Raw genomic sequence first — 15,281 nt, 5'->3', positions numbered from 1 at the left:
CAAGGGCAGCGGGGCCACGCTTCCGGGCTGTGATGCGTACCTCGGCCGAAAAGAGTATGTGGTGTCAAAGTATGGCACGCTGTGCATGGAGCCGGCAGCGGAGCAGAACCGACTGCTTTATACAATGCCGACGATGAAGAGCTGGTCGAGGGACTTGTGGTATGTCTGGCTTATCATTGGCAGCATTGTCGTCTTGTGCGGCATGGGGTGTGCCTTTCAGAGTTTTCGATGGTACCGCCGCATTAAGCACCGCCACGAGCGGGGAGAGCGGTGCAGGCGCACGAGCGGCATGCTCTTCTTGAGCTCCCTGTATCACAAGAGGATTACGTCCGCGTCGCAACGGCGCTCCGAGACCTGCCCCTCCCCCCGCCTCTCCGAGTCGCCCGCCACGCGCGACGACGAGGCGGACGACTCACGATGAGAGAGAACCCGTCGCGCAGCGAAGAAGAACGCGCACGTATTGCGAGTGAGCTGAATCTGCTCCGTGCTTCACGCTCGCTCACTACGCCCTCCCTTCTTGATGCAGTCTTGATGTGGTTTTCGCACTTCGTCTGTGTGTGTGTGTGTGTAATTCTCTTTTTCACTTCGTTGCTCTACATCGTTTTTTAAACTCTCTCTGTCTCTGTCGCTGGCGTACGCGCATGTGTTACGGGGGATACACCAACAACGAGCTGACGACGCAGCGAGAGGGGCAGAGAGGAGCCGAGTGCGCGGGATACGGCTACTTTGCATCAGCGACACTGGCTGCTGTAACACGACCACCATCACTTTCCGTCTGTCTGCGCCCCCTACCCTGCGAATCCCGACTCGCCCGTTGTTATGTTGTTTGTTTTATCTGCGCGTTAGACATTTCCTCATTCTACTGGCCGTTCCTTTGCGAAGAAAAATGATATGTATATTGTTGCCCCTCTTCCTTTCCTTTTCATCACTCGCGTTTCGAGAATCGCCGACGCGTGTGCCTCTGCGCTGATGTCTCTTTATCTCTACCTCTGCATGTGTGCATCTGTATCCCCGGGCCGTTTTTTTTTTGTTCTCGCATTGCTGCCCCCTCCCCTTGACCTCACTACTCACCCTGCTGCTGCCTTGTCTCCGTGGTCCACCACCGCCAAAACGCAGGACCTCTCATCGATGGCGATCTGCCTTTACCATTTTCGATTTTATTTGGGGAAGAGGTAGGGTTTCTGTTAGGCGTGTGTCGCAGCTCTCGACTGCGTCGTGAGGGCCACTCATCTTGTCTGTGTGGGTGTCTTGCACGCTGTCTGTGTTTGCGCGCCTGTGTGACTCCGCTGTTCTGCTTCTATAGGTATTACGTGTGCGTAGAGAGACACACCTACACACACGCACGTGTATCTTTCTCCCTTTGTGAATTCGGACCTCTGTGCTTGCATGTTTGTACAGGTGTGTGCCATCAAACATGTCTTCCGTCTCTTACTTCCGTTGCCCCTTCTCATTCTCCTTTCGTTCCGCTTGATATGTGAGCATGGGATCGTCTCTTCAATTCTGCTCAGCGCTTGCGAGATCGGGACTCTCTCGTCCCTCGCCCGCACACTCCCTCCTTTTCTCCATCGTCCCTCTTTCCGCTTCCTCCCTTGCACGTACACGCGCGCAACAGCGAGGAGCCCATTGTTGTGTGCGTTTCTGTCCGCCCTCGCTTCGCCTTTTTTGGTCTCCTTGCGCCTGCCTGGCCCCCACCTCTAAGACCAGCACCCCTTCTTCTCCTGTGCCTCTCTCCTGCACCCCTCCCCCTCCCCAGTAGTGCACGGCCACCGCAACTCGCATGCATGCTGCACACAAACTGAGCGCGTGCACGGGGACAGGATGGTGTTCCGTGCGCTTCCCCGTCGCCTCCTTCCACCCACTCGATCTAGCTGTTCTCCTTTCCTTTGTTTCTCGCTCTCTGTCCTCTCCACGTCCTCATCGTCTGTGTATACCCCTCTTCCCTGCTCCGCCCCGACGCCCACAAGTGCGCGTCCACACATATCCACACATATTTTCAGCGTTCAACGGTGTTTGTTGCCTCGATGTCTCCCCTCGTCGTCTGCCTTGCACCGGTGGCGCGCATCTTGTCGCTTTGCGTTTGTCGATGGCTCTGCCCCCTCCCGCGCCGACATCACCCCGACCAGCACGCCGCTGTCGTTGCGCAAGCGCGTCCGTCTGCGTGGTTGTTAGCCTGGGAATGGAAGGGGGGCGGGCGCGAGCGAACGAAAATGGCGTCAGCCGACGCGTTGACGTTATCGAACAAAACACCGACAGGAGGAGGGAGACCGTGGCGAAGCGAAGCCTTCTGTGTGCGTGGCACCCGGAGAAGGACAGCTGCGCGCGCTCGTCGTACAGTCGAGGACCTCGTGCATCGACATTTTGGTTCTCCTCGAAGCCGAGAGAAGCTACAGCGGTCTGCGCACCTCCGGCCTCTACGCTTCGCCTTGCGCGAAGGCGCTGCAAGGGTCCTTTCTTCTTTTGCCGGGTGCGTATGTTCCGTATAGAGGGTGCAGATGGCACGGCGTCACGTCGGCTTCCTTACCACGGTGGCCCTCCCCGCAGCGCCTCGCACCCGCCGGGCGATACACGGCCCCGCCACCCTCGCGGCTTCACCCCCTTCACTTTTTGCCTGTGGACGCCTCCCCGCTTTGCGTGTTCGTTGTGGTGGCGGTGCTTTCTGTGCCCATGCACACACTCGCCTCTCTTCGATTTGTTTTTTTTTGTTTTTTCGGGGGGAGGGGGGGGGTTGGTGGTGGTGGTGGTGGTGATGATGCTGGGAAACGAGGAGAGTTGTGGGCACACCGCTGTCGACGAGCGCGCACTCCTTCATCGCGGCCTCTCGCGTCACCCTCGTCAGGCTCTTCTCATTCCACTTCTTCTCTCGCCCCAGCGCTCTCACGACAGCCCTCAACGTGACTTCTTTTATCATTCGGTCTCATCATTGTCTGCTCCGTCGCTTCGTTTTCTTCCAGCTAGCCTCCCTCAGCCACGGCCCCTCCCCCTCCCCCTACCTCCCTCGTGGCACGGAAGACACCGGTGCAGAAGAAGGGCGAGCGCGAGATCGCGAAGCGCAGTGTGGTGGAAATCGAAGAAAGAGATATCGAGTCAGCAGAGCCGACAGCCGGGGCGCACAACGGAGCTCCCTTCCTAATCCTCTTGGCTGGCTACCGAGTACAGCAGCAGCAGCAGCATGTCGCTCGAGCAACAATGGCAGCGGCAGCAACTGCTGCCGGTCCTTCCCGGTGCAGTGGATTCGCTCAGTGCTGACAAACTTCTGCTCGTGCCGCCCCGTAATGGGGATGTGGTAGCGGCAGTGCCCCGCGTCGTGGAGCTGTCGATTATGGATGACGCCATTCGCTACGCTCTTCAGCGGATCCTTTTATATGGCGTACCCATAGCGGCGAACATGGTGATCCGTGACCTAGACTACGAGCTCGGTGGAAGTCTACAGCCGCTGAACGAGAGCTGGCCGCAGGCGTACAAGTGGGCCGTGGTGCTCATTATTGTCTTCTCCATTATCTGTTTCGCAGTGGTGGGCCTGGTGCTTGCCTACATCGTTTTTGAGCGTCGCCGTGAAACCCAGGATAAGTTAAAGAGGAAGGGCCACAGCAAATCCGACGACGACGCATACTCCCACAGTGAGCATGATGCAGGATCCTTGCCGCAGGGTGACAGCTATGCGGTGGAGGAGAGTAGCGACTCCTCCTACGATAGTTTCGATGACGAAGAAGAAGGGGACGAGTGGAGTAGCAGCAGTGACGAGGTTTGACGAGCACCATCGACATCTGAAAGGTGCCCGCGTGCCTGCGAGTATGTGCGGAGGACGTTGCAGTGAAGCATCTACACACACATATACACACATACACACCGACACCGACAGGCGGACCTGCATGGCTCTCCTGCTCTCTTCCCACATGTCTGCGTTTCTCGCTCGGTACTTTCCCCGCTTGGGGCTGCGCTCTGCTCCCCCACCCCCGTCCCCACCTCTCCTTCCCCTCCTGCTGTGCTGGTGTTGTTGTCGCTGCCTTCGTCGTGCGACACTGCCGGTTTTGATCGCCTCGCGGATCTTTGTGTGTGTGGTGTGTGTGTGTGTGTGTGTGTGTGTGTGTGTGCCTCGCCTTCTCCATTTTCCGATTGTGCTGGCCGTCAAACGCGTGACATGGAACTAGACCCATTCACCGATCCACCGGCAGACCCCAATGTCCCACAGTGTCCCCTTCCTTTTCCTGCTGCTGCTTCTGCTGCTGCCCCCACCCACTCCCATGGGCTACCCCCGGCGCAGATGCAAGCACACCTTTTTATTTTTGATATACATCTGCTTCTGTCCTCATTCTCTCGTCTTGTGTAATGTGCTCATCTCTCTATCTGTATGTGTCTAGGCGTATCAATCATAGTCGATCGTCGAGCCCCTCCTGACTGCCGCCGCCGCCGCCGCTGCCGCCCCACCCCACCCCCTCCTCCTCCTCCTCCTCCTCCTCTCTCCCTCCAGTCTCTCTCGCCCGCTCTCTGCCGCAGCGCATCTTTCCTTGCTGTCTTGTCCTTTACGCGGGTGTTGCTGTGCCCTGGAGCCGATATGTGCCGCTGCAAGCATGCGCTTGTTTGTGCGGAAGGGAACGGCTGTCACGGGTGCTCGCGACGCAGCCCTACCTTCGCTCCTTTCACTTTCTTTGTCCCGTTCTCTTTTCGGATGGTTCCTCAGCTGTATCCTTCGTGCGCATGTTTTTGTACGCATGCGCGCGTCGCTTGGCTTCGCGGATGGGTGTTGTCGCCTTCTCCTTGTGTCTCCCTATCTCCCCCCCCCTCCCCCCTCCTCGCAAATCACAGCCCAGCGGCTGTGTTGAAAATGGAGAGACGCTGCTGCAGATATCCGCGCCAGGGAAAGAGGAACAAGAAAAAATTATGACGCGCCGTGATAGTGATGGTTGCAGTTGTTACTAGTAATGCGCAGGCCGTGGCAGCAGCGGCACACGCACTCCTGCTCTTCTTCCACCACTATTGTCTCCCTTCCTTGCTCCTCTCCCTCTCTCTGTGCTTCCAGCGCTAGCCGTCACTGGTGAAGCGGGCTGCAGGAGCTGGTAGCCTGACAGAGATGTGTACACACGCATGCGCTGTGTGTGCGCGTGTGCCATACCGCATGTACCTGCTAGCGATGACGATGTGTACTTCTGAAGGTGACGTGCGCACAGGCGGTGTGTGCCTTGAAGCCCCGTGTATGTGTTCCAACACCCCCGCTCTCTCCTGAAAGCACCTGCCCTCCCCCTCTTTCTTCCCTCCTCGTTCTCGTCATTCCTACACGCACAGTCCCCTCATCACCCGCGCCCGTTACACGAGCGTTGCCGTGCAACGGCGAATGCATGGTCAGCGTCGGTGTTTTTTTTTTTCTTCTCGCCGTCTTGCCAGGCACGCGTGTGCCAAAACCCTGCGCGCGTGCGCAACGGAACTCATAAGGCGAGGGCCATCACCGCTGCTCAAGCCCAGTCATGTTGGCGTGTGTCTTTCTGTGAATTGTGCACCGACGCGTTTTCGATACTCCTTATTATCGGCGGCGCACCTTTCGCGCACCTGCGCCAGCACTTCGGCACGCACCCACACCCACGCAGCTTAGCCCTCGTACCGAGCGAAGCAAAGATAGGGAACCCACGCTCACGCGCGCGTGAGCGTGCAGTGCACGGTGCAGAGCAGCGTCACAGGGCGAGAGGGATATATAGGGATGACACACCACTGCTCATTTTTTCCCGCCTCTCGCCTCCCTGACCGTGCCACGGACGACAGCTGCTGCTGCTCCGCTCACTGCCGCATGCTTCCGTTGCCCTCTACTCTCCGCAGTGTCTCTTCTCCGCTGCTGATTCGTCGGACCGCTTTCTGCATGCTCAACGAGGGCGCGCTATGTGTGTGTGTGTGTGTGTGTGCTTCTTCCTCTGCTGCCTCCTCCTCGCCGGTGTGCTCTGGCAACTCGCTCTTTATATTTCGTGTCGCTCTACCTCCTATGCAGTCTCATCCTCCAGCTCCCACTCCCACTCCTTCATCCTTCGCAACGCAGCTCTGTGAAGTGCAACACACTCGTCCTCACGACCGTCCAGGCACGCACCTGAATAATCTGCAAGTGCAACGGAAAGAAGCGGCAACGCCAGTCCGACAGAGCGCGAACCACCACCGCCACACACGCACACACTTCGGCAAGAGAGCGAAAATGTCCGGACTTGAGAAAAAGGATATAATCTCCACCCCGGTCCCGTTCCCGACGATCCCCATCCACGCAGTGCCGCGCAGCAAGCGTTCGTGGGTGCAGAACAACTGGTGGGTGCTGCTCACGATTGAGTGTCTCGTCCTATTCGCCGCCTTCGCGGCCCTGCTGGCCTACTACCTGTTCTACGTCCGTACCCCGGGGAAGCGTCTGCTCGAGGACAAGGTGGGCAAGGACGGCCTTAGCCATTACAGCAGTGAGTTCAGCAGCCGCTCTAGCAGCGCCGAGTTGAAGGAGAGCAGAGCCTCCAAGTGCAGCACCACTACGAAGCGCAGCTTCGCGGAGAATGCGGCTGGTGGCACGGCTGACAGTAGTAAGTCGCACAGGTCAATGCCTGAGGTGGTGTCCGCACAGAGCCAGCATAGCAAGACCACGGGCAGCCACAAGCGAGACTAATTGGGGGTACAGGCAGCAACGTGGCCGATGAGAGGAGGAACGAGGATGCGCTAACTGGGGAAAGACGGTGTGGAGTTGGTCAACTCGGCTGCACACCGGGACCATGTGTGCTCCGCCATGTCGGCGAACCTTGATACTGCGACACGGTGCACATGCGCATCCCAAAGCAAGGGGAGGACAAGAGATAGTCTGAAGGGCTGTCGTGAGTGCGAGTGTGTGTGTGTGTGTGTGTGTGGATGGGCGTGTTGATGGTCATGTCCTGTCTGTATCTCTTTCCTGTCTTTGCAGTGTCCTGATTTTCCTTTGTTTTGTTTTACTGCTTTCCGTCCTTCCCGTCCTCCTCCGTCGCGGCGCCATCGTCATCATCGAGGTGTGCGCAGAGATGTGTAACGCTATCCTCCCTTCGTGTCTGTGTACACTTGTCTATGTTCTCGTATACGTGTATGCATGTGTGTGTGTGTGTGTGTGTGTGTGTGTGCATCCCTGCGTGGGCGCCCTACAGCTGCTACTTGCACTGGCATCTCCTCATTCCTTTATGTTATTTTTTGTTGTTCTATCCCCACCCCTTCCTTCCCCCGAAAGGAGGCGGGGATGGCGTACACTTCTCTACTCCGCCCATCGCCCTCTGGTCGATCCTACTTGCTTTTCTCTCATGCATCTCTTTCTGTCTTCATCATCTTCCCCCTCCCCTCTTCCCCTCTCTGTCTCTCCCTCCGGCGGTACCCTCTCCCCGATCCACTCCCGGCGCTCGACAGGGAATGCTTGTTGCGGTGCCTGTCTGTCCCCGAGACGTGCGCGACGGCAGCGACAACGCACTCAGACTGCGGTGAAGGCTCGCCTTGGGCAGCGAGTGCAGACGTCAGCCGAGGGCCCTCTGCTCTGCTGTCTCATCCTGCCTTCAACCCCACCACCTCCTCCCCTCCCCTCCCCTCCCCGTCTCCCTCCATTGGCTCATCCGTGAGCCCCTGGTGCCATGCACCAAAAAAAGAGAAAAACACGTCACACACGCACACTTCGCCCTTGTCCGCTCCACGGATCTTCCGCTAAAGTTACCGTTGACCGCCTCTCGAGCGTCATGTCGCACCTCGAGACGTGCATGCACCTCGACACACAGCCCGCTCTCCACACGCGCAAGCTGTGCTCGTGTAACGCGGTGCTGGCGCTGGGTAGAACAGATGCCGTAACCACGGACACACCTGTCTCTGACACGTCGCTCTTCGGGGTCATTCTGTTGAACAGCCCAGCGAACACAGAGGAGGACTTCGCCTCTTACATCCGCTTCTTTGAGCGCCACCGTGGCCGCGTCACGCCGGCGTCCTGGGCGAGGGAAGGCGAAGAGGAAGCCGACGCCACCCCCGTCAGCAGAGCGCCCCAAGAGCACTGCCCCTACTTCATCTGTGCGGACGGCGCGTACGCTGCGTTGAAGAAGTACTGCACACAGCACGACATCAGTATCGCGGGCAGCGGCAGTGGCAGCGGCACCGCGGAGCAGGGCGCCTTCATAGCTTCGCGCTTGTGCGATGCTCTCATCGGGGACTTGGATAGCCTCCCCGCTACGCACGCCATGCTCCTCGCTGACGCTGGTGACGCAGAAATCGTGCTTGCGGCTGCGGCTGATGCAGAGCCGCCTCGCCGCCGTGATGATGGCCAGGGCACCAATAGTGGCGACAAGCGCCTCGTGTTCCATGATAACGTGAACTCGATTCCCGTGACGCTGCTGGAGAAGGTCCGGCGGCGGCGGGATGCCTACCGGCACCGCGAGGTGTCCGCGTCGTCAGCAACGCCAGCCGAGCCGTTTGTTCTGCTGCCCGTAGCGTGCCAGATGTCGACGGACTTTACGAAGTGTGTGGCGCTGCTGCAGCGTCTGCGGGCACTTGACGTGGGGATGCCGGATTCGCTGAACGGGGTGGACCCCCTGCAGGGCTTCGATCAAGAGGCTCCGCTTGCGGCGCAGTCGCCCGACGTCACTTCCCTTGCATCCGATTGCGTGGCCCTTCTCCCCGAGGCATTGTCCACCGCCGAGATGCAGGCGGGGGAGGATCGGCAGGAGGCTGACCGCTGCCGATGCCTTCTCGAGTCGGTAACGCCATCGGCACCATTCACCACCAAGCAGCCTGCTCAAGGCCTGGAGACGCGCGTCCTGCCCAACATTGCCGTCCTCGGTGCACTTGGCGGTCGCATCGATCACGAGTTCGGTGTTGTCTGCTGCCTGCTATGCTACGCGCGAGTCTTTCATATCATGGTCATAAACAAGTACAACGTGTTGTTTGCATGCTGGCCAGACGGGGTTACGCAGCTCGTCCTACCGCCGTTGTGGTCGTCTTCAGGCCCCGCGACGAGGGAGACGGCAGTGCCGTACATGTGCGGCATTATCCCTTTCGGCTTCGTGCGCGAAATGGAGACGGCCGGGCTTCGCTGGAATGTGGTGAAAGGCCGCCCCGAGGTGTACGACGGCTACACGCAGACGAACAGTTACCGCCTCGCTTTCGACGGACTTGTCTCGGCTTGCAACATTGTGACATCCCCGGTCGTGACGATCGATGTACGGCCGCTGCACTGCGCGCTGGGGCCGTGCTGTCCAGGCTCAGTAGCTCCCATGAAGTGCAGTTGCGACCCGGATGCGCCCTCCATTAATCCGCCCACCCTGTTCACGCTAGGGTTGCCCGGGGTATGCCCTGACTATCCCGCAGATGCGCCGGCGTCCTTGTGAGGACAGCGAGAGCGGAAGGCAGGAGACGATGGCGGGTGGGCGAAGGGCAACGAGAGGCGGAATGTAACTGACGGCGTTCCGAGTGATGATGGCAGATGGCACCTGCGTGCAGTGCTTCCTCGTGTTTTAGGCTTTTCGAGCACGCCGGCTCAACGATACGAACACGGTAGTCGTCTGTGCGTTGACGAATGACTGGCAATGCGTTGTGGGTTCGCCGGTCTACCGCCCACGACTCGCCACGCCCTCCCCACCCTCGACTTCTTTTGTTTCGCCCATGTTGTACGTGAGCGGACATTTATCGGCGCTCACGAAGTCACCCGCCCCGCCCCGCCTCGCCTGTGCCCTCGGACGTTTTTTTTTTCGTTTCGCCCGCCGTGTGCTCGTGCTTGGGCGTGTTCCTCTTCCCTTCCCATCCGCGACGTGTATTCGGTGATCGAACGTCTCCGCGCGTGGGAAGACGTGCGCAAGAAGACACCGTTAGCATTACGCTAGCGAAGCGCGCGAAGCAAAAAAAAGAAAACCGAACGCAGCGCAACCCCAAGAGTCCCTGAGGCATCGTGACGGGCTGGATGCAGGCTGGGTCTGCGGATGGGGCCTCGAGCGGACGTGGGGCTGGGGGTGCTGTATGCAGGCGCCCAGCTCGGGAGACTGAAGATGAGGCCACATTTGTACCCCGTTTGGCGAGTGCGAAGATTCGCTTGCAAAATAAAATGGTGTAGAAAGAGAGAACGGGGTAGAATGAGGTGGGGTGGGGGAGCAGGCACGCACACACCTTACCGAGTGTAGTCTTCCGGCTATCCCCGACCTCTCTTCCGTTCTCTCTCTGCTCTGGGCGTTCCACTTTTTCCTTTTTTACTCTGTGAGTATGTCTGTGTGTGTGTGTGTGTGTGTGTGAGTATGTCTGTGTGTGTGTGTGTGTGAGTATGTCTGTGTGTGTGTGAGTGTGTGTGTGTGAGTATGTGTGTACTGCACCCGTAACCGTTGATCAGCTTGTGATCCCGAGTACACGTATGTGTCTCCTCCTCTCTTTATCATTTTCACCTGGTTTGTTTTGTTTCATCGTGTGACCCGCGCCGCTCGCGGGCAAACATAGCTGCTATATTGGTCTACGTGCATGGACTTTACATGTGTGCCTCCCTTTCTTATCGAAGCCCGTCCCTCTGCATCTGTCTCCCGCGAATATAGATGACGGCTTGCATTTCCATCATCTGCGCACCACAACGAAGAGACGCGCCGTAACGTGGCAACAACATCTATACACAGACACATATATACGTTGTGTATAACAGAAACGCGGCCTTCAACAGTAATGTGTGCTCTTCCAACTATGGAACACGCGCACACCCCCACACATGCGCTGCCGCTACAAGAGGCGGGGACTGACAACGCGCAACGCCTTGTACTGTTGTCGGGTGTTCATCATCACCACCCCTTCTGCCATGGCATCTCATCGCAGTCGCAATAAGAATATTATGCTGCGTCATTGATACCTTAACCACCTTTCTTCGAACCCCTACCTCGCTCTTCACGTACCTCCTTGCTGCTCTTCTGCGCGCGCCTCCCCCCCCCCTGCCACACACACGCACACGTGCGCGCGTAACACACGCTTCGGCCCGACTTGCGCTGCACATAAGAAAGAGGAACGCAACTCCTTCTTCTCACTTCTCGGTTGAGTTTGACGCCCCCGCAACGCTCTTCCCGCAAAGATGGCCAAGAAGCACCTCAAGCGCTTGTATGCGCCCAAGGACTGGATGCTGAGCAAGCTGACCGGCGTGTTCGCGCCGCGTCCGCGTCCGGGTCCGCACAAGCTGCGCGAGTGCCTGCCGCTGCTGGTGATCATCCGCAACCGGCTGAAGTACGCGCTGAACGCGCGCGAGGGTGAGATGATCCTGCGCCAGGGTCTGGTGCACGTGGACAACCACCCGCGCCGCGACGGCAAGTATCCCGCCGGTTTCATGGACGTGGTCGAGATCCCGAAGACGGGCGACCGCTTCCGCCTGATGTACGACGTCAAGGGCCGCTTCGCGTTGGTGAACCTGTCCGAGGCGGAGGCGCAGATCAAGCTGATGAAGGTTGTGAACCTGTACACGGCCACCGGCCGCGTGCCGGTCGCTGTGACGCACGACGGCCACCGCATCCGCTACCCGGACCCGCACACCTCCATTGGTGACACCATCGTGTACAACGTCAAGGAGAAGAAGTGCGTGGACCTGATCAAGAACCGCCAGGGCAAGGCCGTGATCGTGACCGGTGGCGCCAACCGCGGCCGCATCGGCGAGATCGTGAAGGTGGAGTGCCACCCCGGTGCGTTCAACATTGCGCACCTGAAGGACGCGTCCGGCGCCGAGTTCGCCACCCGCGCCGCGAACATCTTCGTGATCGGCAAGGACCTGAACAACCTGCAGGTAACGGTGCCGAAGCAGCAGGGCCTGCGCATGAACGTGATCCAGGAGCGCGAGGAGCGCCTGATCGCGGCGGAGGCCCGCAAGAACGCGCCGGCTCGTGGTGCCCGCAGGGCCCGCAAGTGAGGAGGCGATTACACGCATGCGTGTTTGTGTGCGATGTGTGTGACGCCGTGCGCGCAACTTCATGGTTATCGGTGCCCACAGAGCTTTAATCGCCGTGGATGTCACGCACGCCGCCGCGGAGGACTGCGAGTGGGAAAGGCAATGAAAACGGAAAGGAGGTGCGTGCGCGTGTGTGGATCATCGTGTACACGCGTGGATGTGTCTTTGAAGGATGGAGACAGCGCGAGGGTGGCAGTGTGGGAGGGAGGGGGTTGGGGAAGCAGAGGGAGTGCGGAGGTGTGGTGGTAGCGCCACTGTCAGGGGTTGCCGGTTGGAGAGGGAGCAACTCGCTTCGTGTCCGGCGTGGGTGCATTGATTTGGACGACGAGGAATGCTGCTTATGAGTGACGAGAGAGGAAGAGGGAGGGGTGCGTTGGTTTGTGTGCCCGCCCGTCTGCGCGCAGGGAGAAGGGACGGGGGGGGGGTTCGCTGGAGATGGAAGGGGCAGGGCCGAGCACCGAAGGGAGTGGCCATACTATCGGAAAGGAGAAGAGAGGGGGGCGTAGGATGCACTTCGCAGCTGCGTTGGAAGGGACACACGCACACGCAAGCCTGTATGGTAATGGAGGCACGTGTTGCAGTTCTCCTCTCTCCGCAGGTACACCTCGCTGCCCCTCTCCCTCTTTTTGTTGTTTGGTCGGACCTGTCTTCCTGCTCCTCCGTCCCTCTCCCGAGCAATGTGCGCTTGCACCGCAGCTGTTGCGCCCCACCCTCCCCCAAGCGTTCTGTGGCGCTGTCCCGCTTCATTTTGCGCCGTCGCAAGTTCTCTCGTCACACTCACCCTCCCCTTTTGCGCTGCCTTCTCCGCTCGCGCGTGACGTTCTTTCAAGGTCATGGACCCGCCCCATCCACCGCTTACTGCACTGCACATCATTGCCCCCCCCCACACACACACAAACACTTACCCGTGCTGTCTGCAGCTCCCTCGCTTGCGTTTAGTTCGAGCACGCGCACGCCCTCTTTTGTTGTCTTGCTCGTAAGCCGACGGTTCGGCACGAGCGGCATTCCCAAGACCGCTTCCCCCTTCCCGCTTCCCACCCCCTCCTCCTCCTCCTCCTCCTTCCTCTCCCTCATGGCTTGGGGGTGTGGCGTAGGAGGGAGGGGGGTCTGTGCGTGTGTGTGGGGGTGGGGGTGGGGGTGGGTGCGGGGGTGTCGGCGTCGTCCTCCTTCGTCTCTTCGTTCTTTTTTCCTTTCCTCATTTTACGCGACCAAGCCAACGACGCCAAACAGACAAACCTGCAACGCAACCCAGCACAGCACAGCACCCACCACAGTGGCAGCAGCAGCAGCAGCAGCGACGGCGGCGAGACGAATCCCTCTGTCTCTGTCGCTCCCTCTCCCACACGCGTATATATACATATAGGGATAGTGACACGCCGAGGCCGCTGGTGCGCGGCAACGACAGTTCAGGCGGGTGGATGGTACCGCTTACGTGGAAAACGAAACCGAAGGACAACGAGGGTCGGGAGCGAAGTATTGGTATGGGAAGCTGGGGTGGGGAAGGGGGACGCAAAGAAGGCGGAGGGGAGGGGGGGGTGCTGGTTGCCTCGCCTTCTCCTGTTCTCCGCCCCCGTCCCTTCTCCTCTTGCTCGCTTTCTATATCGCCTTCTGGTACGCTGCATTGTCACTTCCGCACGCGTATATATACGTATTATTATTGTTATTTACATGCTCTTACCCGCGTGTGTGCTGCTGCTGGTGTTGGTGCCCATCTTCTCTTACTCGGCCTTCTCGACCCCGTCCTCTTCTCCCCTCTTCCTTCTGTGTCCCTCGCTCTCCTCCTTACAGAACATCAGTAGAACACGTTCTTCCCGCAAAGATGGCCAAGAAGCACCTCAAGCGCTTGTATGCGCCCAAGGACTGGATGCTGAGCAAGCTGACCGGCGTGTTCGCGCCGCGTCCGCGTCCGGGTCCGCACAAGCTGCGCGAGTGCCTGCCGCTGCTGGTGATCATCCGCAACCGGCTGAAGTACGCGCTGAACGCGCGCGAGGGTGAGATGATCCTGCGCCAGGGTCTGGTGCACGTGGACAACCACCCGCGCCGCGACGGCAAGTATCCCGCCGGTTTCATGGACGTGGTCGAGATCCCGAAGACGGGCGACCGCTTCCGCCTGATGTACGACGTCAAGGGCCGCTTCGCGTTGGTGAACCTGTCCGAGGCGGAGGCGCAGATCAAGCTGATGAAGGTTGTGAACCTGTACACGGCCACCGGCCGCGTGCCGGTCGCTGTGACGCACGACGGCCACCGCATCCGCTACCCGGACCCGCACACCTCCATTGGTGACACCATCGTGTACAACGTCAAGGAGAAGAAGTGCGTGGACCTGATCAAGAACCGCCAGGGCAAGGCCGTGATCGTGACCGGTGGCGCCAACCGCGGCCGCATCGGCGAGATCGTGAAGGTGGAGTGCCACCCCGGTGCGTTCAACATTGCGCACCTGAAGGACGCGTCCGGCGCCGAGTTCGCCACCCGCGCCGCGAACATCTTCGTGATCGGCAAGGACCTGAACAACCTGCAGGTAACGGTGCCGAAGCAGCAGGGCCTGCGCATGAACGTGATCCAGGAGCGCGAGGAGCGCCTGATCGCGGCGGAGGCCCGCAAGAACGCGCCGGCTCGTGGTGCCCGCAGGGCCCGCAAGTGAGGAGGCGATTACACGCATGCGTGTTTGTGGCTCTGAAGCGACTTGGCGGGTCGGCTGTGAGGGTTTGAGAGGAGGTGTGTGATGCGTGTGAAGTCCTTCTCCGTTCTCAGCTCTCTCTGTGCTGTAGCTGTGCCTTTCCCCAGATCGCTTTACCGCATTTGCATACATCTGTGTAGTCGCATGTGCGTGTTTCTGTCTCTCGGTGGGTCTCCCTCTCCCTCCCTTTCTGCCTCTCTCTCTGAGTGGGTGTGCATGCGTCGCGCGCGACGGGCTCCGCTTTAGTGATTCTCTCGTGTTCTACGGCTGTTTTTCTTTCTCAGTTTAGCTGTTTTCGTTCATTATTTCCTCACGACCAACGCGCCAAGAGAGAAAGACGACAGGAGTGTATCGTCCACACACACACACACACACACACACACACCTCCCCTACCGGCGAGGACAGCGGCGAAGGGATAATGACGCTGAGGATGGACGCTTGCGTGCATGCTCCTGGTCCCCCTCTTCCTCCTCCTTCTCTTCACGCCTCCACTGGCACAGTGCCCCGCTGCCTCCAGCATCGACTCCTGCACGCATGTGATGTTTGGTGCGCGTGTGCGTGTTTGAGCGTGGCGGTGGCTGTGGCCAGGCAAACGAAAGGGAGGCGGCGGGCAGAGCGTAGGAGAATCGCGACACAAGCATGTTCCCCTTAGACTCGTGGGCTCGCGGCGTGGCCGGGCCTGTGTGGAGAGGGGGTGGGGCACTTCT

General features: G+C 59.5%; 5 protein-coding genes across 5 annotated transcripts; all 5 read left to right on the top strand.

Moving 5' to 3' along the window:
• Positions 1-3,169: 3,169 nt before the first annotated feature.
• LMJF_13_1260 (hypothetical protein) lies at positions 3,170-3,748 on the top strand (the record flags this gene model as incomplete). The annotated part of the gene is made up of 1 exon (XM_001681818.1): positions 3,170-3,748. The coding sequence occupies one exon, from the start codon at positions 3,170-3,172 to the stop codon at positions 3,746-3,748; it is 579 nt and encodes a 192-aa protein (XP_001681870.1).
• A 2,217-nt stretch (positions 3,749-5,965) lies between these two features.
• On the top strand, positions 5,966-6,619 carry LMJF_13_1250 (hypothetical protein; the record flags this gene model as incomplete). Its single annotated transcript, XM_001681817.1, has 1 exon — positions 5,966-6,619. One exon carries the CDS (start codon positions 5,966-5,968, stop codon positions 6,617-6,619), a length of 654 nt encoding a protein of 217 aa, XP_001681869.1.
• Positions 6,620-7,592: 973 nt separating this feature from the next.
• LMJF_13_1240 (conserved hypothetical protein) lies at positions 7,593-9,329 on the top strand (the record flags this gene model as incomplete). Its single annotated transcript, XM_001681816.1, has 1 exon — positions 7,593-9,329. The coding sequence occupies one exon, from the start codon at positions 7,593-7,595 to the stop codon at positions 9,327-9,329; it is 1,737 nt and encodes a 578-aa protein (XP_001681868.1).
• A 1,706-nt stretch (positions 9,330-11,035) lies between these two features.
• LMJF_13_1230 (putative 40S ribosomal protein S4) lies at positions 11,036-11,857 on the top strand (the record flags this gene model as incomplete). The annotated part of the gene is made up of 1 exon (XM_001681815.1): positions 11,036-11,857. One exon carries the CDS (start codon positions 11,036-11,038, stop codon positions 11,855-11,857), a length of 822 nt encoding a protein of 273 aa, XP_001681867.1.
• Positions 11,858-13,715: 1,858 nt separating this feature from the next.
• On the top strand, positions 13,716-14,537 carry LMJF_13_1220 (putative 40S ribosomal protein S4; the record flags this gene model as incomplete). Its single annotated transcript, XM_001681814.1, has 1 exon — positions 13,716-14,537. The coding sequence occupies one exon, from the start codon at positions 13,716-13,718 to the stop codon at positions 14,535-14,537; it is 822 nt and encodes a 273-aa protein (XP_001681866.1).
• Between the last annotated feature and the right edge of the window lie 744 nt (positions 14,538-15,281).

This window comes from Leishmania major, chromosome 13, assembly GCF_000002725.2.
Source record: "Leishmania major strain Friedlin complete genome, chromosome 13".
Lineage (NCBI taxonomy): Eukaryota > Euglenozoa > Kinetoplastea > Trypanosomatida > Trypanosomatidae > Leishmania > Leishmania major.
Note: the sequence above shows the minus strand (reverse complement) of the source record. Positions and strands in the feature narration are given on the sequence as shown.